This window comes from Meleagris gallopavo, chromosome 9 (genome assembly GCF_905368555.1).
Source record: "Meleagris gallopavo chromosome 9, MGAL_WU_HG_1.1, whole genome shotgun sequence".
In the NCBI taxonomy this organism is placed as follows: domain Eukaryota; kingdom Metazoa; phylum Chordata; class Aves; order Galliformes; family Phasianidae; genus Meleagris; species Meleagris gallopavo.
The window spans coordinates 1,253,644-1,281,390 of NC_139412.1; the positions used below are offsets into that span (position 1 = coordinate 1,253,644).

At 46.4% G+C, this 27,747-nt stretch overlaps 1 protein-coding gene and 1 long non-coding RNA gene across 7 annotated transcripts in view; one reads left to right on the plus strand and one right to left on the minus strand.

Moving 5' to 3' along the window:
- The window catches only part of LOC100539152 (fibronectin type-III domain-containing protein 3a-like), a 37,456-nt gene extending 16,080 nt beyond the window's left edge, over window positions 1–21,376 (minus strand). The window contains exons 1-6 of one of the 6 annotated variants that reach the window (XM_085230939.1): window positions 21,240–21,376; window positions 16,532–16,634; window positions 8,338–8,472; window positions 4,808–4,883; window positions 3,986–4,062; window positions 823–1,057 (exon numbers count right to left, since the gene is read on the minus strand). In XM_085230939.1, coding sequence (XP_085087065.1) covers window positions 823–1,057; window positions 3,986–4,062; window positions 4,808–4,883; window positions 8,338–8,433 — 484 coding nt within the window. In that variant the 5' untranslated portion in view covers window positions 8,434–8,472; window positions 16,532–16,634; window positions 21,240–21,376. Of the gene's footprint in view, window positions 1–822; window positions 1,058–3,985; window positions 4,063–4,807; window positions 4,884–8,337; window positions 8,476–16,480; window positions 16,635–16,819; window positions 16,838–21,239 lie in introns of those variants that run through there. The other 5 variants (XM_085230938.1, XM_085230934.1, XM_085230935.1 and 2 more) reach the window with 5 other exon arrangements.
- LOC146543759 (uncharacterized) lies at window positions 19,216–26,097 on the plus strand. The gene is made up of 3 exons (XR_014885062.1): window positions 19,216–20,430; window positions 23,116–23,224; window positions 25,210–26,097. It is a non-coding gene; the product is annotated as an uncharacterized LOC146543759 (long non-coding RNA).
- Window positions 26,098–27,747: the final 1,650 nt, after the last annotated feature.

Sequence of the window (27,747 nt, forward strand, 5' to 3'; positions counted from 1 at the left end):
TAATTCAGAAAACCACCTTCTGCTAGTTGCTTGGGATTAGGCCTAAAACTCGCTCTCCTTCCCCTGAAACGTATTAATATTTTCAAAGAAGTGTGAACAAGCACAGGACCCAAGCTAACTTTTTAAAATGTAGCTGAAGTGCTTCTATTTTATGCTAGACATCGGCTGAAATAGCTTAATTAATGATTTAAACTTGGTAGAAAGAGAATGATCTTCCGCAGCCTAATTTCTTCCTGCATTAAATGCCAGTTTTCAGAAGCAGCTTATAGGCTGTCTCAGGTCAGCAGGGATCCTCCCATGAAATACTGCTTCAGTCAGTTATTAAATATAGAGCAGACTTGCATTTCAATCTCCAATATGGATGACTACGATTTTTGATGCATGTGTCATTACTTTTTATTTTCTTTCCAGTCCCATTTGGATTCTGTCTAGCAAAAAATACGTTCACACATTAACATTAAGCACGTTTTCAAAAGCTGTATGCCAAGGCTGCAACCAAACACAGCAGTTTTTGAGAGCACAAGCTTAGGGGAAGGCAGAAGCAATCACTGGGACATAAACAGCAACAAAAATAAAGACCCATTTAAAAACACATGCAGCAACATAACATTGCAAAGCTATTGCTTTTGCAATAAATCCTTACAAACAGAAGTTTCAGCTTTACATACTGCTACTGTGCACACGCAGAGTGCCACAGGCCGGGCTGTGGGTTTCAGGGAGGCTGGAAACACGAGAAGGAGCTACCAGCAGAACTCAGGTGTCCCAGCCCACACACCGAGCAGAAAGACTCCTCCTGTATTTCAGCTCTGCCTGCACGCTCACCTTGCTCCTGGAAAACGTGTGGCGGTGGATGCTGGTGGATGAACTGCGGCGGCAGCTCTCCTGTCCCAGGAACAGGGGGGTACACTGGGTGTGGGGGGTGGGGGAGCAGAGCGTGGTGATGATGCATGTAATGGGGCACGTGGGGGGGAGGATGAGGAGGAGGATGCATGGAAGGATGGAATTCAGCCGAGTGTGGCAACACCACCACTTTGCGAACTCCATTTTCTTCCACCACCTGTCAAGCAACGTAAGAAACGCAAAGTCAGTTCAGATACAAGCTTTAATAAGGAATCTGCCTGCCTAGGTCTTCATCCAGCAATCTGACAGTCAGGGGTACACAAGCAGAAGTGAATCCCAGTGGAAATCCAGCACGTGTTATTAGAAGGAACTGGAATTTCAGGCTGTCAGGTTTAAGAAGCTGAGTCTCACACACTGAAGCGTTAAGCAACCTAAAATCTATGAATTATTTACACTTTTTTGAAGAAAACCAAGTAGTGTGGACTGACCAGGGTGCAGTGCCCCCTGCAGCTGCAACTACAGCCTGCTTTAGACCAGATCCAGTCAGACAGCACGAGCCATGTGCAAGTCAGTGCACGCCGTGCCATCCTCAGAGCATGGCTGCACACACATCCACAGCCTGTGGCCAGCACACAGCACTGCATGTCAGATCTGCTGCCTCTTGCTGTGATCCAACCCAACTCAGACGTCAGGACAGTTCATGTCAGCCATGGGCTAAGGGAGTTCAGACAGGGAACCTGCCTGCAGCTCTGGGATCAAAGGCTGCTCCGACTTACAGAAAAGAGACTGCATGTGTATGGACAGGTGCACACACACTGTCAGCATGTCCTAAAATGGCAATGTGCCAGATCAGCTAGACTGCATTAAATCCTGTTTAAAGGTAGACAGTAAGTGAATTGTCTTCTGTTCTCCCTCGTTCAAAAAAAAATAATCAGGGATGAACAACGCAATTGGGAGAAAAAAAAATCACTACTAGAAAAATGCCTGATTTTTAGGGCAAATGGACACTTTCAAATTAATCATCTTGGCAGGAAAACGGGGCATTTTTCTTAGATTGGTTTAAAATTGGTCTGCAGCTTTATGCTTCCTTCTCCTGTGAGCTGCATCAAAAGCACGGATCACATCTGTGGGTGGGAAGGGCCTTCAGTGCTGCAGCACTGATGCAGTGGTGGGTCCCAGGGCAGCTCTGGGCTGAGGCTGTAGGGAGGCCTCCAGCTGCAGGCTGACAAACAAACCAGAGATGCAAACCCTTTTTTATGCAATCTGTAAAGTAAATTGTATAAAATAAAACCTGCTCTTAGGTAAGTTCAAATCTTCTACATAGCACTCTGTTACTAAAACATACAGAACTTATATTTTCGGGCATTTATAAAAAGCACTTTCCTCAAAGCAGACCATATTCTTTATCCTGTTAGTTCCTTCGAGATCCTCTCTTAAAGCATGTTTGGTTTGGCTGTAAGAAATCACTCCAGCATTTCCTAGTTGGCAAAGAAGGCATTACGGATGTTGAAATACTGCTCGTGCCAAAAGTACATTTTGAAAAGCTCCTCAGCAAGAGATAGAGCAAACGAAGCACAAGGATTCTGCAGAAGGGAAATAGGACGTGTCCAGTCCCAAACTGCTGTGACAGAGTTCAGCTGCACGATGACCTCGGAGCCAGCTGTGCTACCAGGAATTCTTAACAGACCTCACAGAGAAGAAAAAAATGGTATGAGGTCACTTAAGACCAAATCTGTGTTACACTGAGCATGGTTTGTTCTGGAAGCAACATGGGGGCTTTCTGATTTATCAGTGGAACTGAACACCCCACTCCACCTACATGACTGTACACAGCACTGTAACACATGCATTCATTCACACATGCAAGCCAAAGCTCCTAGCACAGGCTGTGGGTTACACTTACTCTATGCACACAGTAACCAAGCAAGCACAAGAAGTCTATGTTCTGGCAGAAGGAATACACTGCTACAATAAAATTTTCATATGATTTTACAGTTTGAAGCTGCTACATTTTCACTAAGCACTACTGAATCTCTTCATTGCACTTTGGAAGAAAGCAGCATAAATACTTCTGGGTTCCTTCAGACAGCTCTGAGAACAGCAAGTTCAAGTCTCATACGCTGATGAGTTTTTACACACGTGGCTACATGGCTCTCAGTCCTACTTGGAAAACTCCAGATTCTGAGCATTACCAGAAACCAAGAAACCCAGCTTAGCCCATTGGGGAAAAAAAAAGTTTCTCATTACTTTCCTTTAAAAATGCATTAATTCAAAAGTAAATCAAACTGAACTTCGAGTATGTCTGATAGGAGTTCGAGTACCACACACTGCTCTGATCTGCCATGACTTAACAGCACAGCAGAGTGGAAAATCAGTGAGAATGGAAAAATTAAAGCAGGAGAGAAGCCCAGAGCCCTGCTGTTTTCCTAGGCACGTGTCACCAGCATTAACACTCGTGCTCACACTTCTGCTACAACAGCAGAGTCTTTTGCTGAACGCTAAGCAGATCAGAGCTGGGAGATGAACAGAGTTATGCTATAATAGAAAAATCTGAATTACGAGAAAATGTTAAAAAGAAATAATAAATGCAGTCTTGGGAAAAAAAGAAGATGAGAGATGAAAGAGCTTGGTAAAGATCTGTGGTCCGTGTAACCTCCATGTGAGAAACTCGAGTCTCACACCCAGAGTGGAGACGAGTTCACCTCGTGCTCCCAGAGGCTGTTCTAACACAGCCAAGCTCCATCACACCCATCAGCCCTCCGGTACTTTGTGGTCTGCAGTCCATGTAGATATGCCCTAAGCACTTACTTTCACCCTGAAAACAAGGCTGAAGAAAAATCAGGATGTGCATCGTGTTAATGGAACTCAACGGCCAATTCAGTCGTTCATTGCCTCGCAAAAAAAGGAATCTTTTTTGGCCACCTAACTATCGAAGAAAGAAATAACAGCCCTGAGAACTGGCTCAAGTTTTACCAAGCAAACAGATGGTGAGAGTGCCTGCAAAGTCAGTTAAATATTTGGTAAGTTCAATGGAAAAAATGAGAAATGCTTTTAACAGTTGTTGCAGATAAAACAATCGATATCTTTCTTGCTAAACAGCCACACCCACAAACACACTTCAACACAAGAATAAATGAACGTTTACCTGAGATACGTAACCGGGAGGCACAAAAATAGGTGGCATAGAACCATTTGGTGACATCATAGGAACATGGGCTGGACCTGGGGAGGAAAGAGGTGCCACTTCACAACAGGTATGGCTCTGGGACACCAGTTTTCAAGAGTGATGAGCACCAACATCATTTGCATTACAGTAATGCTGATAAACGGTCTACCAACATTTATAAAAAATAAATGTATATTATTTTTCACATCAAGCTGCAAGACTGTATTCCTCTCTGGGATGTGATGAAAACAGAATAGACATTTTTGTATAATATTATTTGAGATATTTTTACAGTGGAAGTACTGATAAATTCAACTTGACTTACAGGAGATATTTTGAACCAGCAGCAGATTTGCAGTCCGGTCACCTACCCACAAGCCAAACACTGGTTTGTAACCACACAGAGGGCAGTGACTTCCCTCAGTACTGACACACTGCTAATGCCACTGCCTCGCATTGCAGCAAGGTCACACAGCACCCATTAATGTTGTTTAGATGGGACTAAATCTCACAAGTTCATGTGCTGTGAATCTGAGACGATAGATGCTTGAGGACCACTAGAAGAGCAGCTGAGATGCTGACCTCTTAAAAGCTATCAGCAAAGCGTGCAGGGCTGCAGGGAAGCCTGCCAGTTTCCCAGCTCTGTCTTATTTGTGCTTTAAGTACAAACTGAAAAAATCTGGTTTATTGCATTGCAGAGCACATAAAAACACGTCTGATGTAAAGAAACAAATTGCAGTAATTTTATGATATTTATGATATTTTATGTAACTTGATTTAGTACTCCAGTCTTTCCCTTACCTTGAATACACTGAATGTGTCCATCTTCAGTTGTAATTGTAAATGTTTCACCTGGGTTCACCTGCACAAGAATAACCTATTAAAAAAAAAAGACAATATAAAATAATTAGTTAGCTTTTTACTCACTTATTTTAAAGATTACTTAATCTTTACACACATATCTTACTTCACGTAATGTTATGCATTCCTGAGAAGTATTCTCCATTGCTCAGAACAGGAAGTTTGCACAGACCTGTTAGATTTAAGCAATGTGTGTAAAACAAGACCCAAAGGAACAGCTTGTTAAATGCTGGTTAACGCCAACTCTACAGCTTCTGCATACTGCCACACTCATCTTTTTTAACTTATAACATGGGATGTGGAAGCATAACTGACACAGACCCTACCCCAGGGAGTTCACAGGACAGGGAACAATTCTGCTCTGGGTAGGTAAGCTGCTTCTGGACATGAGCACAGCACCTGGAGAAGTCAGGCAGCCACTCAGCAATACTTACTGTGGTTCCAACAAGAAGTCGGGGCAGACAGCACTGCTCAAAAAGGTGTAATTGGGACACCCAACTGTAACTAAGTCTGTCGCTTCAGTACATCAGCAAATGTGTAGCTTTAACTTTGCTACATTTCTAGTAGTAGAGAAAGCGATTTTAATGTTTCTTATTGGTTTGTTAAACAACATACCGAACGGACAATAATAGGCTGGGGATTTGCCAGAGCACAAAGGAAATAAAAACAAAGCCTGCAGTGGAGAACTGCTGCTGGGACCGACCCCACGGGGCAGGTATTTAAGCTCACAACTCACCTCCGAGGACAAGAGAAATCAGAGGCAGGAAAGGGATGCTTTAAAAATTCAGAGCCTTTGAACAGGACTGATTTTCAGAAGTTCCAATTAACTGAAGTTCAGGAAACTATTAGCTGAACTGAGTGAAAAGGAACCCAAGTGGTGTAAGCACAGGACTGCAGAGCAGCACTGAGATTGGAATGTCAGGAATGCACGGGGCAATGTCTCAGAGGAATGACTCACTATAATTAATGAAGCAAATGCAATTCCATCTACCTTCCACCAAGGAAAACTTCCAGGAAGCCTGAGTGCTCCTCAGGAGTCAGCCTAAGGCTGGTAAGAGGCAGCACAGAGCACTCACACTAAGGCTGACACCTCCAGGTGCCCCACACAACCATTTTGGAACTAATGGGACCAGCACAGTTGAGAGCTATTTCAAAGCACCGTTCAGCATTTTGCTGCTATGCACTTTCTATTGCTGAAGTTTTGTTGTTTTTTCAAAACAAGAAACCCTTCCAGAAAACTTCCCAGTTCCTTTCTGTGAAATGGAACTGATGAGCTGGAAGCTGCATCTGACAGGACTTGCCAAACAGCACACATTTTACTTCTACAAACCACTGTGTAATATTTTATAATTAGCCCATCCTCTTTGGCACTGGCAGCAAAATGATTAAAACTCATCTGCCTTAACAAAGCTTTCAAGTTAATACTCTGCTTAACAGCAAGCTTGCAAATGTGGCTCAGAAGCTTCCACTCCCTGCAAACGAGAGCAGCAGAGGAGAGCAGAATTTTGTGTGTAATGTGACTGCAGGATGGATGGCAGCACGGCTGTTTATAAACAGTGAGAAATGCTGGCACAGTGACACGAAGTGACATTCTCACCCCATGAAGACAGACACACCTATTTTCACTAGACAGACTTACCCGTTATTTCCAAAATAACTCAGTTAGCTTCGAGACTATCTGCTTTCAAGTCTGCTCTTAAAAGGCCATTTTCCCATGCATCTCCAAGACTCAAATCTTTTAAGCCCTACCTGACTGCAAACAGCCTCCACGTGGCTCCCCAGACTCCAGTGACAGTCACCTTTTGGTCACTCGCTGCACACTGATATTCTACACACCGGTCTGTACAGGGACACGTTACACAAACAGCGACAGAGCTGGTGTCCAGTGAGACCCACTCATCTCCTTTCCTCGTGTAACAAGAAACACCAGCTACTGAATAATCTCACAGCTGGTCAGTGTCTAAGATTTCATGTTGCTAATGCTAGAACTGCAGAACGAGCTGAGATATTCTATAGCTTTGTTTATTTCAAGTCATCTTATCTCCAGAGTAAGAGAAAAAAATGCAGAGTACAATTACTCATCACTTTTTTTATAGTAAGGGCTATCATTTCTACAAGGAAGTGCCCTACAAGTGAAATAATGCAGGTCTCTCCTCTTTCTCACCTGAAATGTTTACAAAATAAAAGAGATTTGATTTAAAACCTTCCAGCATACACTGCTTCCCAGATCCCCAGCAGCTCATGATGCTGCTGTACCCTATTTATTTGCCGTGCACTCAAACACACCAAGGTCTTCACAGCCCCCCTTCCCACCATTCCACAGGAGAGTTATCCTACAGGAACTCCTATGCAATTTTCCCTTCTGAATTAACCCCCTAATTCCTATTTTAAATACTGCCAGACACTCAAAGCTACATACTGACCAGAATGAAGGAATGGACAACTTTGTTCCTCCCTTCACCAAGACAATTATTCCACGCCAGGCACATAATGCCTTCAGATTTATCTTTTGTTATTCCTGCAATTCAGTTATGTCAACAAACCAAACACTCTTTTCTTTCCTACAAGGACCAGTTATGTTTGTAGCTTCTTACATTAAGATCCCAAGTTAAAACAACAGGACGTCTGTGAGATTTCAGTGGTTGTTCAGCAATGCATCTCCCAACGATGGGCATTTATAGTAGAAGACACTTTACTTTTATTGCCAAGTACTAAATTTACTTCAAATTTAGCGACAATCTGAGCAAGCTTGTACTGTTGTCTGTATTTCTACTCACAATAAGTGCTTCTGAAGGGTTGCGTCCCCCAAAATTCTAAAGTTTCAGCTCTACTCAGGTTTCATTAGCATGCTGTAATTATTAATGAAGATTCCTAGCATCAGGAAGCCAGAGGTCTTTCCTTTCCTCTACGTTTCCCTGCAATACATTTCTCAGTTTAAAGTGCTGCAGCTTCTTTCCAATCTGTATCGATTTCTTTCATTATGTATTAAATCCACACGTTTTCCCCTTTACTATTTGTTTTTTTTTTTAAGTTTATTATTAAAGATTTACATGCGTATAAAACACTGCAAATTAAAAGCAATCCTTTCATATCTCCACTGCAGTAACGTTGAATGATTTTCTTCCTCCTTCTATTTGCACTGACGGTATCAGTGCTGAGAACCACACACTTGCAGAGTCACAGAACAGGATGGAAGGGACCTCACTCACCCACTTCCAGCCCCCACTGCATCAGATTGCTCGAGGTCCCATCCAGCCCAGCCCTGAACACTTCCCTGGAGGGAGTAACTACAAATCAGTACCACGGTTGCTTTCTTTGGAGCCTTCTCTCAGCCATCACAAAAGCTGGCCAGCAAATAGTTTGTTTGAATCTGTTCTGCCCTTACAGTACAGCTGAACGCCAGCCTCCCTGCGAGCCCTGCAGGCACAGTGTGACAGGGACCCGGATGGGAGCACGAGGGATGGACTTGCCTGTTGGATGCTGTCTCCATTAACCATGTGAGGTAGAAGTGGCACTTCGTTCAATAGAGGCGTAGCTTCTAACGGAGGTGGCTGGTCGGCCATCATGTCTGAAAACCATTCATTGACAGCTGCTCACAGTAATCCCTGCTGAAACAAAAAAGACAGCACCAGTGTTAGGTTTCAGCCACTCCCCTTTCCCAAATAATTCTCCACTTTGTTTGCCAAACATGGTACCAGTAATTCAGAAGAAAAACACAGCGTTCAATGCCTTCAGCATTCCACAACTCTGCCCCAAAGATATGCAAATCAATTGACCTTAATTGGAGCCTAAAGCTGGTACGAAGCATTCCCTTCTGCCCTCACTGCACATCTAAGAACTTGTGCAAACGGACAGCCGGGGGGGGGGGGGGCATCACCTCAGATGTCCGTGTTCTTTCCAACGGTGCTCTCAAGGAGCACAAGTTATTATCCTGTTCTCAAGTACTGTGTATCAGCAATACATATCCTCTTTCCAAAAATACATCCTTTAAAATAGCACACGTACCCCACTCGACATACCACAAGGGCTGACATCGCGATGCGATCACACAGCAGCATCATGTATGCTCACACAGCATTTATTCTTAAAATGTGGAGTTTTCTGAGTTCCTGAACTCGCTGTAAATAAAGTCTCACACCAGATAATTCATAGAACATGCACACATTTCAATCTCTGTGGTGATCAAAACCCCTTCATTCTCCCCACTGTTGCAACGTGCCATTAGTACAGAATTCTGGCACGTGAAAACAAAGCCTAAGGCAATGTGAGACAGACCAGAGTGCTTTGTATAGGAGTCTTTAAACCAGTACCATGGAGAACTGCAACTGGAAAAGCGCTGCATAGTTGTGAGCTTCCCGGGAACGATCCATAATTACAACAAAGCAAAATGAAATGCAACTCTTCATGAATTTTTGATGAACAGTTAATTCAGCGTCCACAGAACGCACAAGGTAACAGGATACAGGAAATGCTGCCATTTCCTTCTCCTCTCCCATTACCTCCCATAACCCAGACAGAAGACCAAAATGCATTTAAGACAGACCGATTTATTACGTTAAAAAAAGCAAAACAGAAACAGAGTGCAAAAACACCAACTCACCTATGCCTGAACCAAGCCAGTCTACGAACAACTGCTAAACCAACATGGAAATAGCAGTGTTCAGAAAAACATCACAGCTGGACTCTCATAATCTGTGCTGACGTTAAGCTCGGGTTGCCCAGAAAGGGCCTGCAATAAAGGTCAACATTACAAGGTCCTCCTGCACGGCTGCTGCCAGACGAGGAAGCTGGGAGAGCACAGAGGCACAAACAGACTCATTCTTGTTTGCAAGAGCATCTCAAGAGAACTGATACAATCACACGGCCACAAACACAGCACGAAGGAACAGCCCATGGTGCCACACACAGCCCTGGCTCTGCACACCAGCCAGCCCTGGCCCTGCTCCTGCCACGGGATCTTAGGAGACCAAAGCAGACCGAGGGGTGCGAGGGCCACAGAGGACTTCAAAGTGCCAGTTTGTACCAGGATTGCCCTAAACATACCCAGCTCCCTTAGATCGTTATTTATTTCCTGCAGAAAATCACCTTCCCTTCTGTTTGCCAGATTCTGAATGACCACTGCCAAGGAAACAAGCTCATCTGATTGTACACAACTATTTCACTTAAAAATAACTGCTAACGCTGCCGGCCCATGGGCTAAAATTACAGCTGCAGTTTCTTCTACTACAACTCTCCTATTTTTAGAGGTTTCTAGCTAAGACTTCAGAGAAACTGCTTCCATAATAGGAATTCAGTACACACGAGCAGATTAAAAATACATTGTTTTATACATATAAATAAATACATAAAACACACGTGTCTGCGTGCACAGTCTCAATTTCATTCATCTAAAGAACCTCAGCAACGACAGAAATTAGCAATTAACACGAAGGGGAAACCACTCACCAAAAAGCATTCAGCAGATCCGCGTTCAGCAGTGCAGCTGAGCACACAGAAATACTGTGACATTTTGTCATTTTGATTAAAACAAGAGGCTAAAATCTGACGTACAGCAGAGTGCACATCCAGCAAAGCACTCACGTGGCTGTCTCAGCATGGGACACAAATAAGTAAAAAAAAAATAATGACCGTGTGCCTCAGGAATTGAATCTGTCTCAGTACTCCGCAGTGATCTTTGAGACACAGTCAGACAAACCTTCTCCATTTATTACACGGAGTGCTCACGCTGCTTTCCACATTAGGCTTCCCTGTTCTAACACCCAGAAGTAACGCTTTTCAGACTTTAATTTGTGTAACAGTTTACCAACAGTTGTGAAATATGGATTTCAAGTTACTCCATCGATGTTAACAGACCCTAAGGGTTAGGTTTTGCCGTATCTGCTGTGCCAAAATAGGGCATAAAGGATTTTTAGAGCAAAGAAATCAGCTCAGATTGTAGAAGTGCTCTCTGAGAAGCACTGACTGAACCAAAAGCACACGGTTCATCACGCTAACCATATTAAAAGAGGCAACATTTTCCACTGACAGTCTCACACTACAAAGGCTTCTAAGAAAAACAGAGAACCTTAATGATCAGCCTTCCAGAAAACAATGACAGCACACAGCGCCGGGTCTGACCTCACTTCCTGACACAGAAAAACGCACGGCCTGCACCGCTGCAATGTGGGCCTTCCCCTTCCCAGCCCCGATGCTCCTCCGGCAGCACTGCAGTCATCCTGGAGCTGCTCCAGCTCTGAGCTCCCACCGAGCACAGTGCTGGTGGATTCCACTCGCCTGCAGCTGAACTCAGCACCTCCGGGATGGAGCAGGGCTGCTTCGTGCCACCAGCTCTGCTGTCCGCCAGGGAAACCCCACCGACTTCCATGAGACGTTCTGAAAATGAAATCTCAGATGGTTTCAGCCCAAAGGAAAAAGAAATACGCTATTGCTATGCATGGCTGTAGCTATTAACAAAAGGTGACTGAAATGAATAGACGAGATGCTCACTGCATGCTGGGTTTGCAAAGCCCCACTGAGCTACATGTCAGTGTGCAGAACGGAGCGAGGTGCCACTTCAACCTCAGCTCACACCAGCACTGCTGTGTGCACGACAACAGGAAGCTTCCAGCCTGTGCCAGCAGTCCCCCTAAGGACAAGCCACGGCTGTAAGCACCCTTCAGCACACAGGCTCTGCTTCTGCCTCACCCAGAGCTCTGCGACAGCAACCAGCAACCAGCAGCAGCATGTCACCACGCTGCAGGCGTGCTTTGCTTCTGGCAGTGACCACGATCTGATTGGGTTGGACTGGAATCTCCTGAGGTCCCTTCCAACCTCTGCAATTCCGTGGTTCATAGAATATCCCAAGTTGGAAGAGACCCCTGGCTCCACAGAGGACCACCATGCAGTTATTTACATACAAGGTGCAAAACGGTAAGTCGTGCATTCTTTGTGTTCTACCATACTACACAAAATTAGGAACATTTCACAGACCGAAAGACAGTGTTTGCATTGGAATGATATCCTCATATTAACGGCATGAGATTATTTATTGTGCAAATGTGCAGCAATGTCATACATTCACACAAGTTGCAGGCATCCTGCTATTTCACATTGAAGTATTTTCCCAATGCACTGAAAATGTCTCTTCAAAAGGCTTCATACTTATCCTAAAAGGGGGAAAGGCTGTAGGCAGAAATGGATCAACCTCATTCCACTGTCCAGAACAAAATCTGAACCTACTCCATAAACAGTCAATATGCATTTCTAGCCCCACACAGAAAGGGATGTAAACGCTTTTCATTATAGTAAGTGCTGGGTTTAATATGAGAAAACTGCTGTTTTAAGGAGCTTATTATTTAAATGGAGATACTTTTATTTAAATAGAGTGAGGCTGAGGTAGGGAGAACAACGTGCCCAGGGCCACCGAGGGACTCTGATGGGAAGATGGTGCTCAGCTCACAGAGGTGCTTCCATGCCTTCAACTCTTGCAAATCTTGAAATATTTTGATATAAAGTTTGCACCAAAGGCTGTTAAACAAGACCAACAGATGAACAAAATGCCTCCCCAGCATCGGGGTGAGGAACTGCCTCGTCAAAAGATCAGACCTTCCCAGGAATTTCAGAAAAGCCTCACCCCCCACCCCATCCAAAATGCACACCCCATGTGATTTTGAGGTAGGAAACATTTGGGTTAAGGACACAAGTTGCCTTCTCCCAGTGTTTTTCAAATAAACAGCCCTAACAAAGTGTTTAAGATACCATCCTGGTCCCAAAATAGTTCCCCTCGGCCACAGGACCACACGTGAGCCATGGAGAGCACTGGTTTACTTTCAGTGAGATTAAGGGAGCGAGAGCCCCAACAGAACCACACTTAACAGAGGCTCAGTTACAATTTTAGCTCTGAAGAGACCACCATCGCTCCATAACAGTCATCTGTTCAAAACTAAATATATGTTTTGATTAAAATGTTGGAAATAATTCATAATGACACCCGAGTGGATTTGGCTGCAGCACCTTGCCCGGAGCCTGGCTCCCAGCCAGGGGGCACCGCAGCCCTGATACTGAGAACGCTCTTCATGGCTTCTCCAACAGACGTGCTCAGTCACACACTGAACGCCTACAGCTGTGAAAAACCCCATATAATGGATCTAGGTGTACCCTGTGTCATTTTGACCTAGGTACTGCTCGTTCTTAGAGGTCCCTTCCAACCCAGGCCGTTCCAATCGCTGGCAATTTGGCTCTGGGAACGCTCTGCGATGTTAAACCCTCCAACTTGTATTGCAAAACGGTATAAAACCCCAACAAAATGCCCACTGCACAGACATGCAGTATGTGGTTTTAGCACTTTGCACCAGGTGCTTTCTTTGGTACCACGAAATGATAACACCTCAACCCCAGCAGTAGTACAGATGCACTGGTGCAGAACAACTCGTGTCCCTGCTTTGCACCACGATGAAAATAACAGCTACAAAAATGGCAGAGTTGGAAGCAGGGCAGGGCAACCTGAAGAGGCTACAGATGTGGCGATGCTACAGAGATGCAAACATTTTCTTGTATTTTCCAGAAAGCCTTACTGTCACTGAAATGTTGATTCCATCACAGAACACGGAAGCCAGCTCCATGCTTTTATCAGCCTGGCTCGTTGTCAGACCTGACTGCCCACAGAAATTCTCCCCAAAGGAAAATTCAGATCGAGATGGGAAGCCCTCATGTCACAGCCACCAAAGAAAAAAATCCCTAAAACCACAGAAACAGCAGATCAACAGGGTAGGACACACGGGAACTCTGCCACAAGTGATAGCATCACCTTCCAGCCTCCCCTACCAATCCGGATCAGGTTCCTGATGTGACCGTGCCAGGAAAGCAATAAAAAGAAATCCTCCACCCGCTAATAAAAACTACACAAGCAACTGCCCTCAGCACTTACAAACTGCTTTGTGTTCTGCTATGGCGGCCCTTAAGGTCTCAGAGCAATGGGGGGACAGCAGATGCACCACCTGAAGGGAAGGGATGTAAAATATAAAACAGTCAATCGAAAAACAAACTCGTGATCCAAGAAAGCTTTCCATCAGGGCCACAAAAATAGAGCGCATCTTTGAAATGAAAAATTGATTTAAAAAAAGAGAGAGAAAGGAAAATCCTGCAAAGGGAACAAATGCAATGACAGCATCCTTACAGGGACTGCGGTGCAGTCATGTAGCAGTGGTGAGGAACAGCTGGAAAACTAAAGGGGTATTTCCCTGCAAACAAACACACAGCTGTAGAAAGACAACACTCTGCTCCTAAGACCACAGGCTGTGATGTGCCAGAAAACAGGCATCTGTTCCACACCGTGGTGACAAGCAGCAAGAGCCCCAGAGAAACCCTCCCCAGCCACCCCAAAGCAAGCCAGGCTTCACAACTAAGTAACTACTGAGCTCAACAGATGAAGCAAAATGTTTAAATCGGTGCCAAGAATGACAAGATGGGAAGTGCAAGTTTCTACAGGAGCTGCATGTGCTCTGAGGTTCTGAATTTCAGGTTAAGTATCTGGAAAACTAAGTATGATTCTTCCCCGTGGGACAAATTTGGTCTTGAGGTGCAGCGTAAAGTTGAATCCCTCTTACAGTAACATTTTATTTACCAACCATCTTCACGGGGAAAAAGCGTTGTTTCACAGAACAGAAAAAAACCCCAAAGCTTCTGTGTGTGCAGACAGCCCCACCACAACAGGAACAGGCATATTCCACAGCATCATCCAAGCCTCCTCCGTGAAGAGAGGCATACCTAGACCACAGAGGGCACGAGCACGCTGCCACTTCCAAGTGCTGTGTTTTTGTCTCCTATGGAGGGCAGGTGGAGGCTGCCCTGCCCTGTCCTACACACTGCATTTCCAGACACTGAAATGCCCCTGGGTGCCATGCAGCCATGGGTGCCAGCGTGCTGTGCCCACAGAGCCTCCTGTGCCAAAAGCACAGCACCAAAGCACAGACCTCTGCAGCACCAGAAGGCAACCTAGCGAGCACTGTGGGCTGGCAGACGCACACACAGTCAGACAGATGGTGTGATACAAACACCAGCTGATCCAAAAGTTATTGCCCAAATGTTCTGCATTCCTAATCCTGACTTTTTTTTTTTTTCTTCCAGGCTTGACTGAGAGGAAGCAATCATTCAGATTACTAAAAACAACAGCCCTACTTCCAGGAAAGGCTCTCTACCACAACACAGGTCAGAGCAGTCAGTTGTCATCTAATCCAACAAGAGAGAAGCAAAAGCAGGACTTACATCTTCAAGAACAAGGAGGATGAGAAACATTTTGCTTTTGCTGTATTGCAGTTTAAAAGTTTGACACACGAACCAAAAACTTTCTTGCACAACAAGAGAAGTAATTCAGGCTGTAGTGCTTCAGCTGCAGAGCAGATCAGACCAGCCTTGTTTAAACAGGTTATACTTAAACCTAGTGCTAAAACACACCAAGAAACTACTTACATTACCACATCTGAGCAGTCCCGTGGTAACTGACCATGTGCATTTCTTCAGTTCGTGAAAAATGTGAGGCAAAATGCAAATATGACATCATGCACGTGAGGTTTAAGCAAACGCCCTTCACCCTGCACTTGTGACAGTTCAGCAGCACGCAGAAAGCCTCCAGCACAGCTCACCTGATGCATGCTAGCACTGAAATCAGCTGCTTCTGTACCTGGATTTATGGGCAGATCAGCTGAATTGCAACACCTCTATGTAAGAGAATGAGTGGAGCTTAGCACAGTTTTGAAGACTCCAGGAATGACTGTTTACATCTACGCTTACTGAGGTTTTTTTTCCCAAGAAATCTAGGCACTAAAAATCAAAGTGACAGATTAAAATATACCAAAAGGTTGTCTATGTAGTATCTTCCCGAAAACCTGCTTTGTATTTAATTATATTGTTTCCCATTACACCCTATTCTGTATTAGGCAGCTACCATTCAGGTCTTTCCTTGATCTCTTCTACTGCTTTAGACAACCATGAACCAAACCAGAAAATGGTTAAACTGCTCTTCACAAAGCTGAAAATACCGTTCTCCGAGCAAATGTAATCCACAGGGATCTTCATTAAAAAAAAGAAAGTACAAGTGGTAGAATTCCGGCCTTCAAGACAAAGCAACTATCACACTACTGATAATTTATTGTGCCAGGTCTCTCCCCCCCTCCCCAAAAAAAGGTCAATCCCATGACCTGTCAGTTCCGTGAGCTCCACCTCAAACCAACACACTGAAGCAGTGCCATCCAGTCGGTCACTTATTGGTATGCTGCCACTCTCTTGAACTGTTTTCTCTACAGGAAATGCCTTTGCTAAAAACAGAATTTACTTTCTTTATACGAAGGCTGATTATGCAAGTCTCATTAAGACGAAAATTCCAGCTGGGGGAAGGAGAGTGAGATTAATGCCAAAATAAAGATAAGGTTGCTACATTATAAAACCAATAACATTTATCTGGAAATACTGAGCTTCTTCCTACTTCAAGAACCCTATCAGTTCTTGCTTCTCTAACCCGTTTTTCATTTGATAGTAAGTTTCAAACAAAACAAAAGCAGAGAAGAAAAAGAGAGTCCTAAGCTTAGAAGGTTCTCAAATATTTATATATTATTTCACCTTAGCACACGAGAGACTTACAGAAAAAACGTCTCAGAAGATCTGGAAGAACAGCAAATTATGGCTAATTACCGCTGACACTCTCCTGACTTGAAGCTGCTCCTGTCGATAGACGTCTACGGTCACTGCCTGCTGTAGTAGGAGCAATGTGCCGAGCTGTCCCTCAGCCTTCCTTCTGTGGACAAGGAAAAAGAAAGAGTGATTTTCTTCTTAGAAACTGGCAAGCACAGTCTGAAGGAAAAAAAAATAATAATCATGCAGAAAATAGCTTGTATTGAATAAGCTGCTGGAAAACAGCCAGAGATAAACTCCACCAGGATCTGCAAATAAGACTCAAGGAAGAGTCCAGTGTCAGAATACCTTACACAGCCTTCTTGCATCCATTCAGCACATACAGAATGCAAAGCCTGACAACTGTGTAAACATACTGCACATACATTTATTGCAGTATCAGCCAAAGCTATGATCTCATTAGTGAAAAGGAACTGAATGCAGTGAAGACAGCTCTCATGCACGGTATGTTCTCTGCAACTAAGTACAAAGTTGTCTGCTCACTGCTCTATTCTTCTATTTGACGTAATGAGGGGAAAATCAATTTCCTTACAGTACATAAACATACCCAGGTTGAAATTACCAGGAACGTACTTGTCCTCTGATAAGGAACACTGAAAGCAGAGCAGCCTGAGGAAGGCGGTCATAGCTCTGTGTGATGGGACAGCGTGGCTTCGTTCCAGGAACTGTCCCACAAAGATGCTCCACCAGAAGATGCTGAGAACACCTTCAGCATGCACCAAAGCCATTCAAGAAGCCACATTTAACAACGTGAAAGCCATGGTCTTTCTCAAGGCGCTGGATTGAGTACCAAATTCCCGTTCTGTCTGCACACTGATGAAAAGGAATTGCCCTGTTTTGGCTCTCCAAACTTACAACAACCCCAAAACATTGATCAGTTCCCAATATGCTTTTCCTAATGCCAGGGCACAAGCCCCAGCTTTCTGGCTAGCTTTGCGGGCAGCAGACAGAAGCCCCTCCTGCAGACACAGCAGCTCCTTTGTTGCTCCCACCAGAAAGGTGATCTTGGCTCGAAGCCGCAGACGTCGCTGAGGTCGCAGCCTCATCGTGTCCTCCTGAACTACTTTTCATGAGATATGGGCATAAAAGCACAAAGCGCCAGGCCTCAGTGCTGGAAAAGCCTATCCTGAGCAAACCGAGGCATTTTTCCACATCAATCAGATATTGGGAACAATAGCAGATTTACATTAAGATTGAAACGGACGAAGGGCGCTGCGCCAGTGGTCTGTCCCTGCCGGTCGATACACAGAAAGGATTGTGTTAGCACCACCGAAAGAATAAATTATCGCTGCTTTTACAATAAGCTCTTCAAGAATGCAATAAAGAGTTCAGTGTGTGCTCCTCACTCAGGAATCCAAAACTTTTCAGTGAAGGTCTGGCGTGCAGCAAAGATAACAGCTGAAAACCAACCATCTTGACCTTGGTAAGCTTCATGACAACTTGCTAAAAACAGGTGAAAAAAATTAAAAGGTTACTTCTGTGATATTCACCAGCCTTGAAACGGGAGCAGCGAGCAGCCACGGTTCTGAATGCCAGCAGCTCAGAGTGGATCGTTCCGAGATGCAGCACAGTTAGAAGTGAGAGATACCGCTTTCACTTCAGCTCTCCTGACTGTTGCAGTGTTACTAATACTGAGGTTTTCTCATCTGCTTTCAGAGGTAAATTTAAAATTTTTCTGTGTTTAAATGAAATTGCGATAGGAAAATAAGAGAATGTATAACCAAGGCATTCTTACAATGCTCTGCATCAAAGTCACGAGCCAATATGATGCCTTGTAGAATCACAGCATCACTCAGGTTGGAGAAGTCCCCTCAGATCCCAATTCCAGCCCATCCCACCGTTCTGGGACACCTCAGGGACAGTGACCCACTGCTCCCTGTGCAGCTGTGCTGTGCACCACTGCTGTAGGAATGCCTTCCCAGCTGTCTGTTTTCTTAAAAGCAACAAGTGTACGTCTGGAGTTTGATGGGAGGCCTTTGAAGTTGGGCAAATCACAGGTCATCAAACACAAGCACTGGCTCCAGCCTCCCAACCCTGAACACGTATTTCAATTTGCACAAAACTCACCCGAAGGGATTTCCAAAAGCTTTTCCACCACAGGTGTACAAACATTCACACAAACGCAGTGCTGGTGCAGCAGTCCTGGGGCTCACCAACGTCAGGTACGCACTGTGAGCACAGAGCTACAACTTCTACTGGCCACAAAACACAAGTGAAGTCTTATTTTAAGGACCAAACCTTTTCTAAAATTAAATATAAAAGATAAAAGAGCCTTGGCAAGGGTGTGACAACCCACACAAGTCGACAAGATGCAAATACTGGCCTCCAACTACACCCAAACAAAGAACCATCTAAAAGCTACATGGAACCTTTGTGTTCAACTTGGTTGCAAATTTGGTTTCTGCACAACATCAAAGCAGGATGCGCTTTGTGACAGAGGGCTGTGGCAGGAAGCAGATTTGTGCAGATCAATTATCGTTATTCTCTAAAGGTGAACACACCAGGAATTATGGTTTTACACCATTCTAACAATTGATTCTTCAAAGCTGCTGGCAACTGTAACGCTCTAGTAATGTTAACTACTGTGTTTTACGAACCAAAGTGACCTATCCCAGAATAACAGCGTGCATCTGTGCAGACACCTGAGAAGCTGAAATGATTCCATTCCATTGCCTGCATGATGTTTAATTAGAAGTAAGGCCAAGTTTATCCAAAATCTGCAGCAGCACTCCTGAGCTACCAGTGATCGATACGCACCTTGCTCCAGGAGATTCCCGAGACAGACAGCACAAGCCCTGGTTGCTCACAGACTGCTTGTTAAAAATCACAAACTAAGACCCAACAAACAGCACATTGCTTTCAACTCAGCTGCACGGAACACGAGATTTATTTGATCCTGGCTAACAATAAATTATTCCCAGACAACAGCAGCATTCTGAAACTTTCAGGGGTTTGGAGCACAGTAAAGTAACCAGACGTAGGAGAGAGGAACAGCGTAACAGCTGGCTGCTTTTCAGCACGCATCATTACACACTGAGCCTTGAGAAAGTCAACATCTTTCCCACTTTTCCACCTTATCCTCTTTCACATATAAACTACGTAAGAGAGGAAAAAAGAACACAAGCGTGGGGTTTTGCTTTTTCCTCACAAGGATCCTGACCGAAACGCAGAGAACTCTCTTCTATGCTGGATGCTAACTCCAAGGACAGCTTATTGGCTTAAAACACAGAGAGGATGCTTCCCTGGTTAAAATGCTAATCTGAGTCTCAGGAAATCTAGATTCTATTCCCTGCCTGACCACGCACTTCCTGCGTGACCTTGGGCCATAAATATTTCTGTGCCTCAGTCTTTCCATCTGGGATTGAGGTAGGATTTCCCTATCGAACTAAGTTTTGTAATGATGAATATATTAAAAGGGCACAAGGAACTGGACGATATGGACACACATACCGGGCTGTTATCTGCAGAAGCACTGTGGTGATGCTCAACAAGGAGATATTTGGCGAAGCACAGAAGGACTGACAGCATTATAAACCACCACGGGACAGAAGAGATACGAAACATTCAAGAAACGGACAGAAACCGAAGCAGTACAACAAGGGTTATAGCACTCCAGGTAGGAAAATAACTGCGTGGAAAGTTTCCACTATTCTAACACAAGGTCTGAATAGCAAGCTTTAAACACGAGACTCAAAAAGCAGCACGGACAGAGCAGATCCACCTGCCAGCTTCTGTGCAGAGGTGACGGCAGTGCCGCGCTCCGAGGGGCAGAGCGGGGCTGCGGGGCTCCGCGGACCATCCGTGTGCTTCCAAACAGCCCGCACAGCCTTCGGGAGGCGGCACTCAGCGGGACGGCGTCGATCGCAGAAGGGTCCCCGCCGCCCCCAGAGCCGAGAGGGGTAAAGCGGGACGGGGGGAGGGAGCGGGACGGGAACCGGCACGGAGCGGTGACAGCGCTGACCTCCCACTGCCCCGACCCCGCCGCGCTGGGGGAGGTGTCTGAGCCGGAGCAGCGAAGGGGAACAGGCAGAAGGCGACGTGGCATTCGCAGGCAGCGGCTCCGCTGCGGGGAGGGAGAACGGGAAGGGGGGGGGGGGGTGAGGGGGGGAGAACGGCTTCAGCGCCGCCCGAGGAAATAATAGGGAAGAAATAAATAAAAAATAAGGAGAAGGAAAAGGAAGGGGGGAAAAAGGGAGGATTTGCGGCGGGAGGGGGAGAAGAGAAAGTGCGGGGAGCGCGTTGGCAACGGCACCATCCGGGGGGCACCGCGGGGCGCGGCGAGAGGCACAAAGCCGGCAGTGCGGGGCAGCGCGGGCACAGCCGGACTCTGCCGGGCGTTGCGGGCATTGCGGGCACTGCTGGGCTACGCCGCCCCGGCCCCTCCAGGCGCCCTCCGCTCCCCCCCGCCCGCCCCACACCTGCCCCAACCCCCTCCCGGGTCTCCAAACCCACACCGCGCTCCCCACCCCCAATATCACCACACACAGACAGACAGACAGACAGACAGACGGCACCGAACCACCACCCCCCCACGCGCTCCCCCTGCCCGCCCCGCACGGCCGCCGGCCCTGGCACTGCCCACCGCGCCCTGGCTGGGAAGAGCTGCTCGCCCCCGTCCTGGCCCCGCCAGCCTCACCCAACCGCCGGCCCCGCGGAGCGAAGGGAGCCCTCGGGAGCGGAGCCCGAACCGCGCCGCCGTGGCACTGACCGTGAGCGGCGCCGCTGCCCCCGCCTCAGCCTCGGCGCTGCCGACCGCCAACGGACCGCTCCGCCATGATGGAATGCGGGCACTGCGCCTGCGCCGCAGCCGGCCGGCCAGGGGCGGGCGGGCGCGCGAAACGAAGGCCGGGCCGAGCGCGGGGCAGATCTCGGGCTGCGGCCGCCCGCGAAAAGCGGCGCGGGGGGGCGGCGGGGAGCCGGCGGGTGGCGGCCGGGAGCTGCTCGGCGCGGGGCCGGGAGGTGACGGAGCCCTGCGCGAAGCGGCGGCGGGAAAAGCTGGCCGGGACGGTCGCCGTCCCGCCGTTAAGCGGGCCCGGGCCGCGGTGCGAGCTCCGCAGGCTGAGGGGAGGCCGCCGCGCCATCTTGGCCCCCGGTTGCTGCCCTCGGGGTTCCTCGCTCGCGCCTCCCGGCCCCGCGCTGCTGGCACGACGTGCGACGGCAAAAGCCCCACAGTTTTAATGCAGTTCAGCGTTTTTCAGCCGTGGTTCAAGGAAAGCGTGGAGCCCGTCTCTGTGTGGGAGCAAAAGCAAAGCGTGGGCTGCGCTGTGGGCCAGCCCTGTGTGAGCTGTGTGTGTGTGAGTGCAGGTCTGAGGGAAAAGGGGAAATGCTGTGCGCTCTGCATCACACAGATACAAAGAAAACCCTTCAAAGCTAACCACAAAGTGCACAACACAAAGAGAGTAACCTAAAAAAACAGCTGACAGTGGCTGCCCCCCCCAGATATCAGAAGTGGTGGATGGGACATCCCATGCTGAACTGGGCTGAAATAAAGTCCCTTCCTAATATTAAATAAACTGTGTTAAGGAAGGCCTGGGAGATGAGCTGCTTGGCTTCTGGATCCTCATAACCTGTCCCATTAATTAATGCCACCAAACTATCAACAGGGACTTCACTCCTTCATCCCTGGAGGCATCCAAGGCCAGGCTGGATGTGGCTCTGGGCAGCCTGGTCTGCTGGGTGGTGACCCTGCGCATAGCAGGGGATTGGAACTGGATGAGCATTGTGGGCCTTTTCAACCCAGGCCATTCTGTGATTTTATGATTCTATGATTCACAATAATTTTTCTTAGACTGGCCCATTCAAACATACTCTCAATGTACCACCAACAAACAGATCACTTCATCCTCGGGGTGTGTCTCTGTGCACTGGGCACTCACTGAAGCGTTATCCCTTTTTTTTTAATTGCGTTTGATCTTTGACAGGACTGATGTTTTATAACAAAGCCTTTTTAAGTTTGTTTTAGGGAGAAAACAGGCCAACGTTATTGTTCTGCTTTAGCCTAATTCCACTGAAAACATCCATATGGTGAGAGCAGCACCATGGGTGCAGTAAAAGATGGCTCTTGCAAGGAGCCCATTACCTTCTCATTGTGCTCTTTGCTGTCACCTCCATTTATTCAAGCTCCAAACGATGCATGAGAGCTTCTTCATCTAAGCAGCTCATTGTACTGTTGCACTATCCTTTGTGATCTGAAAACCAGACTCTGGCAGCTGGCTCAGTGGCCAGTTCCAGGTGGAGAAGACACAGGCATCCTTTTCCTCCTGGAGAGCAAAAGCTCTGCCGTGGTCTCTGCCCTGAATTCTCCTGTTCTTTCTACCTCTTCCAAAAATGTTACTGCACACATGACTCTTGCCCTGATTCTGGTACAGAAAAGGAATAGTGCTTTTGCTCTGTGGAACAGTGTGGATCAGCATATCAGAAAAAGAAATTAATAATTCTTTATGCCTATGAAGTAGATTGAAATCTCCAGAAGGGGATTGAGAGAGAAAAAATAAGCTGCTGCTCAAAGTCATATCTTGCTTTTGTCACTAATATTTAGTTCTTTACTTCTCTGATAATTCTGAAATGAGATTCTTTAATTCCAGCTCAGACTTAGAGCTCGTGAACGTTTCAGATGTGGTACAAAACAAGGCCAGCACAGGAGGCAGTGAATGCAGACCTGCTCTCTGCATTGTTGTGCTCCAGGAACAAAAGGTTGGTTAATCATTTCACCTTTGAGAGAATTCCTGGAATCTTCAGCACTCCATCTCAGGAATCTTATAACTCCACAGGCTCTGGCTAATCTGCAGTGAAGCGTATCTAGTGCCCTGGGGATTTCATTTCTGAAGTGAAATATTTGTACTTACTTTTGGGGAGATCTCTGAGAGAGACCTATCAGGATGTAATTTGGAAATCTGAATTCAAGGCAGTATTTCAAGGACTGTTTTGAACTTGCAGGCTCAATATTTATTCATTGTCAGCTAAAGCCTTAAAGTTATGGCCAGTGGTGTCGCGTGATATACAGAGGTCTGATTCCCTCCCATCATGAGCATACTGTGTCTGATATCCCGAGTAAAGAAGGTCTTTAGGGGTGAATGCTGAGCATTCTTTGCACTGACAGCTATTGGACCTCCCAGCTTTGATTATTACAAGAATTCCTTTGTAGGTAATAATGCAGTATTTTAGCATTCAGGAAAAAAAAAAATGCTTTCCCTTTCCCTCCCGCCTTTCATTAAATCACTGTTCTCCCTTAATTTACCCTTCTAAATATATTTTGTGTCAAAGCAAGGTATTCACTGGCAATTCCAGCAAATAGGATATCTGGTGGAAAAGCCTTCAGAAACCGTAGCCAGTTGCTAGCGAGTCTGAGGATGAAAGATCTAAGAACTGCCCGCATTCCACAAGCTCCAGGGCTCCTTTAAAACTGAAATTGCTTCGAGTACGAGAACTGTTCCCACACCGCAGAAAATAAATGACTGAATGTTTGCTGCCTACATCCGACATTCAGATTGCTATGGGACGACAGCAAAGGAAAATTCTTTTCAGCTGAAACTGGAAACTATATGGCCAGTCGGTGAGGCTGAAGGCATACAGGCTGTTCCAGATGGCAAAACTGCACAGAAGAAATATTTGGCATGAGCAGTACAGTGACCAAACTGCCTGGAAAGAAGGCCATGGTTAGATGGGTCAGAAATTACAGAACAGAATGGAACAAGACAAGGGGAGGGAGCTTTAACTAGATTTTGAAATTCCTGGAGAGCTTAAGGACTGTGCGAGGATATTGGTGATGGCAAGGGTCGCACACAAAGGCAAACAGCGCTCCTCTCAAGTCTCCAGGTTAGAAGAAGCTGGGTTTTGAGGAGACTGCTGCCCAGGCAGTGCTTTCAGTCCAGAGCAGAGGACAGAGAGGCACACAAGCTTAGGATAGAGAAAGAATTTAAAATAGCAGAATAAGAACAAAGGACGTTTGGAAGAAGGAAAAGGAAAGAGAAAAAGAAATAGCCAAAATGAAAAGTGGAAATGAGTCAGGAGGGAGGGAAGAGAGCGCACAAGTGGGAAGAAATCTGGATTTAGAAAGGAAGGGCAGTCACCAGGATGGAAAAGGAGAGTTAAAGGAGAGTCTGTCTTAGCGAAACAATGGGGAGAAGAAGTGCCAAAAACATGCCCATTCTTCCATTAGAAAACTTAAGAGTTACAATTTGTTTTCTTCTTCGCTAATTTGACTGCTCTAGGTGAGCTAAGAAAAAAAAATAGGGAGGGGAATAATAAAATGGAAAAGAAATAGAAAAGGAAAGCCTTCAATGGGAAAGGGGTGAAAAAATAGGTAGGAGACACAGCGTATTCTGTACTGCACATCAGGAAGGACTGGGGCTGCTGGGAGCTTATTGAGCACCTTGGCTAACCAACACCTCTGCCTGCAGTTGGGTGCAGTAAATACCTGAACACAAAGCCCCTGCAAGCCAACAGCTCGCTTACCATGATGATTAGCACCTGCTCTGGCCTTCTGCTGCCAGCCTGTAATAAAAGCCTTTTCTCTTCTGTACTTGCATGATAATAATAAATATGATTATGGTTATTTTAACAAGTGTCTAGCAAACCTTCCCATCTCTGGAGTTTGTTAGGGCCTGCAAGTGAGGTCTTGGAACACATTTGCTTCATTTTCTCTTGTTATGTACAAATACTGTTGTGTACATTTTCAGGAGGGACCGAGGCAAGGCAACCTGGCAAACAAACTTTTATCAAGCAGAACTTCGTTTGAAGCGAGCGTGCTTAGATCCTCAAGAGCAAACACTGTACGCTGGAGCAGGTTTCCAGCCAGTGTGCATTGGCACAGCTCCATCCACCCCAATGGGATTAGGAATGTTTTCTCCAGGTGAAGATCTGGTCCATCAAGAGCAAAGCAGCACTCTGTGCTCTGTATTTGGAAAAGAGCACAATGGGAAAAGCCTGTGGGGCACTGGGAGCAGGAGCTTCTTAAAGGTGGATGAAACCTTTCTGCTGTTCTGCATGCGTGGGTGCAGCCCTATCTCTTCCAGAGAATTTCATTTCTTTGCCATTCAACCCCAGAAGTCATTCATTAGTAGCAGAGTTAATTAGCACTGTCTAAACAAATGGGAGTTATCATCAGAGGCACCGAGGTGTTTTAGCACTCCATTCCACAGTATCCTCACCGATGTTGTGTGAAGTGAAGAAATTAAGTGAAGCTTGGAGACTTTGAGTCCATCCTCCATTTCAGTGGGCACGTTGCTGTGTGCTCCTGATAGAACTGGAACTGATGGGCTTAGAAAAAGGAGAGATCAGAAGAAGCAAGAGGACAGCCAGGCAAGTGGTGCAGATGCGTGCTGCGTGTGGCCGTCTGTGCTGCTTTCTCCAAGCAGGGCACCAGAAACCCGTGGCACCACTGCTCCAGATCAGCAACATGTTGCAGAGAAGTTATCCAGCAAACTCACACGCAGAATCCTGAAACATCATTATTCTATCAACATTGCTATTGTTATAAAGCCACGATAAAAGTGCACAACAAAACCTGAACCCCTTTGTAACCCACAATAAACATACCATGCACTTACGGCTGTTATAAGTGGAAAGGAATGAGGTTCAATGCCTGGCTAATTTGCACTTTGCACAGAACATCTGTTTTATGATTCCTTCTCTCACTTATTATGTGGAGCAGACTGTGTGTAAACACTGTGTGTCCTGGCCCCAGGCTACACCCTGTATCTTCATTTGTCCCAGCCTTCGGATTTGACCAAGTTCCTTGGAAACCCAGCAGCGCCTGCAAGGAAAAGTGATTGATTCTATGGTTCAACACAGGCTCTGTGCTGCAGCCCCTCTGCTGACGTCTCTGCCTGCAAGCTGCTGTGACATGAGGGCAGTGGCTCCTCTACAGCAAAATAGACTTCCAACCATTCCAACCCAGCAGCTTAGGAAAGAAAGGGGGAAGGCAGCTAGCAGTGCCTCTCTGAAGGCTGAAGATGCAGAGCGGTGTTTGTTTTTGGAAGCCTGGTGACTGGCTGTGTGCATTTAGCAGCAGCTGAACTCAGCCCTGTAATTAACACCTTCGCTCCTGCTCTTTGCTGAAGGGAGAAGCCAAGGGAAAAGTGCAGCCCCATGGCCCAGGGTTGCTGCAGCTGTGGTGATGCACTCAGGGTTAATCATATCCTGTGGTAGGAGAAACAAGCATGGGGTGCCCGTGTATCTCCCCCTCCTGCAAGGTCTCCCTGCTCAATTTCTCCTCAAATTATCCAACCAGGGCCCAGGTAGCTATGAAACATCCCAATTTAGTCTAATTCCAGACACTGTCTGAGTTTACCCTTCATTTTACAATTCTCCCCCAAGCCAAGAACCAAAACAAAAAAATCCCGAGGAGTCTGCAGTGCTCCGCAGAGCGCGGGCAGTAGGCAGACCCAAGTAAACACTGGGTAAGGGCATGTTAACGTGGCACTGTTACCTTTCGCTTTGCAGGAAAAGCACCCAGCTGAGCAAATAAAGCTGGCTGTGCCTGCGGGAGGGAGCTCCGTGGCACAGGGCATGTGGGGATGCTGCAGGCATTGCGGGGGGGGTGTCCAGACCCCAAGGGGATGGACTGGAGTCACCCCCCTGGGTGAACACACGGACATGGAGCTAAATAAGGTCTGCTTGCCTGGCTCGGCACAAATGTGGTCATAGTTCTAAGAAATCTGAGTAGCTGGATCCTCAGAAAGGCTCCAAACACCCATAATTTAAACATGTTTGAGCTGGAGGATGCTTGTCCATGTGCTAGCGAGAGAAGGAGCAAGCCAAAATGAATTCACCACTGGTTTTTATAAACTAGGCTGGAAAATGTTTTAAAAAACACCTCTGGAACATGCTTTGCTGCTGCTGTGGTACAGTCTGAAAGCACCAGCAGTCCTGCGTTTTCACCCCACTTTGTGGGCTTAGGGAGGGTAGGTTTGCTCTGCAAACACAGCCCCAGTTCTGCTGCATGGAGCTGAAGAGGGGCTTCGGAGCCAGAGCATCAGAGCCAACTGCTGGAGAGCACAGAGGGGAAAGGACAAAAAGGGAAGCAATCGAGCAGAATAAATCTGAGTGCAAGAAAATTACAGTCTGCATTGAAATTTCAACATTTGGAATTGATTTCTTCCATCAGACAAAAGGCTGTGAGTTCAGCTGTTGAAATGCTGCTTTTTTAACCCGTGCTCAGTGCCGTGTTGGGAGGAGCTGCAGGTGAGACATGGGGAAGAAAGGCTGATGCAATC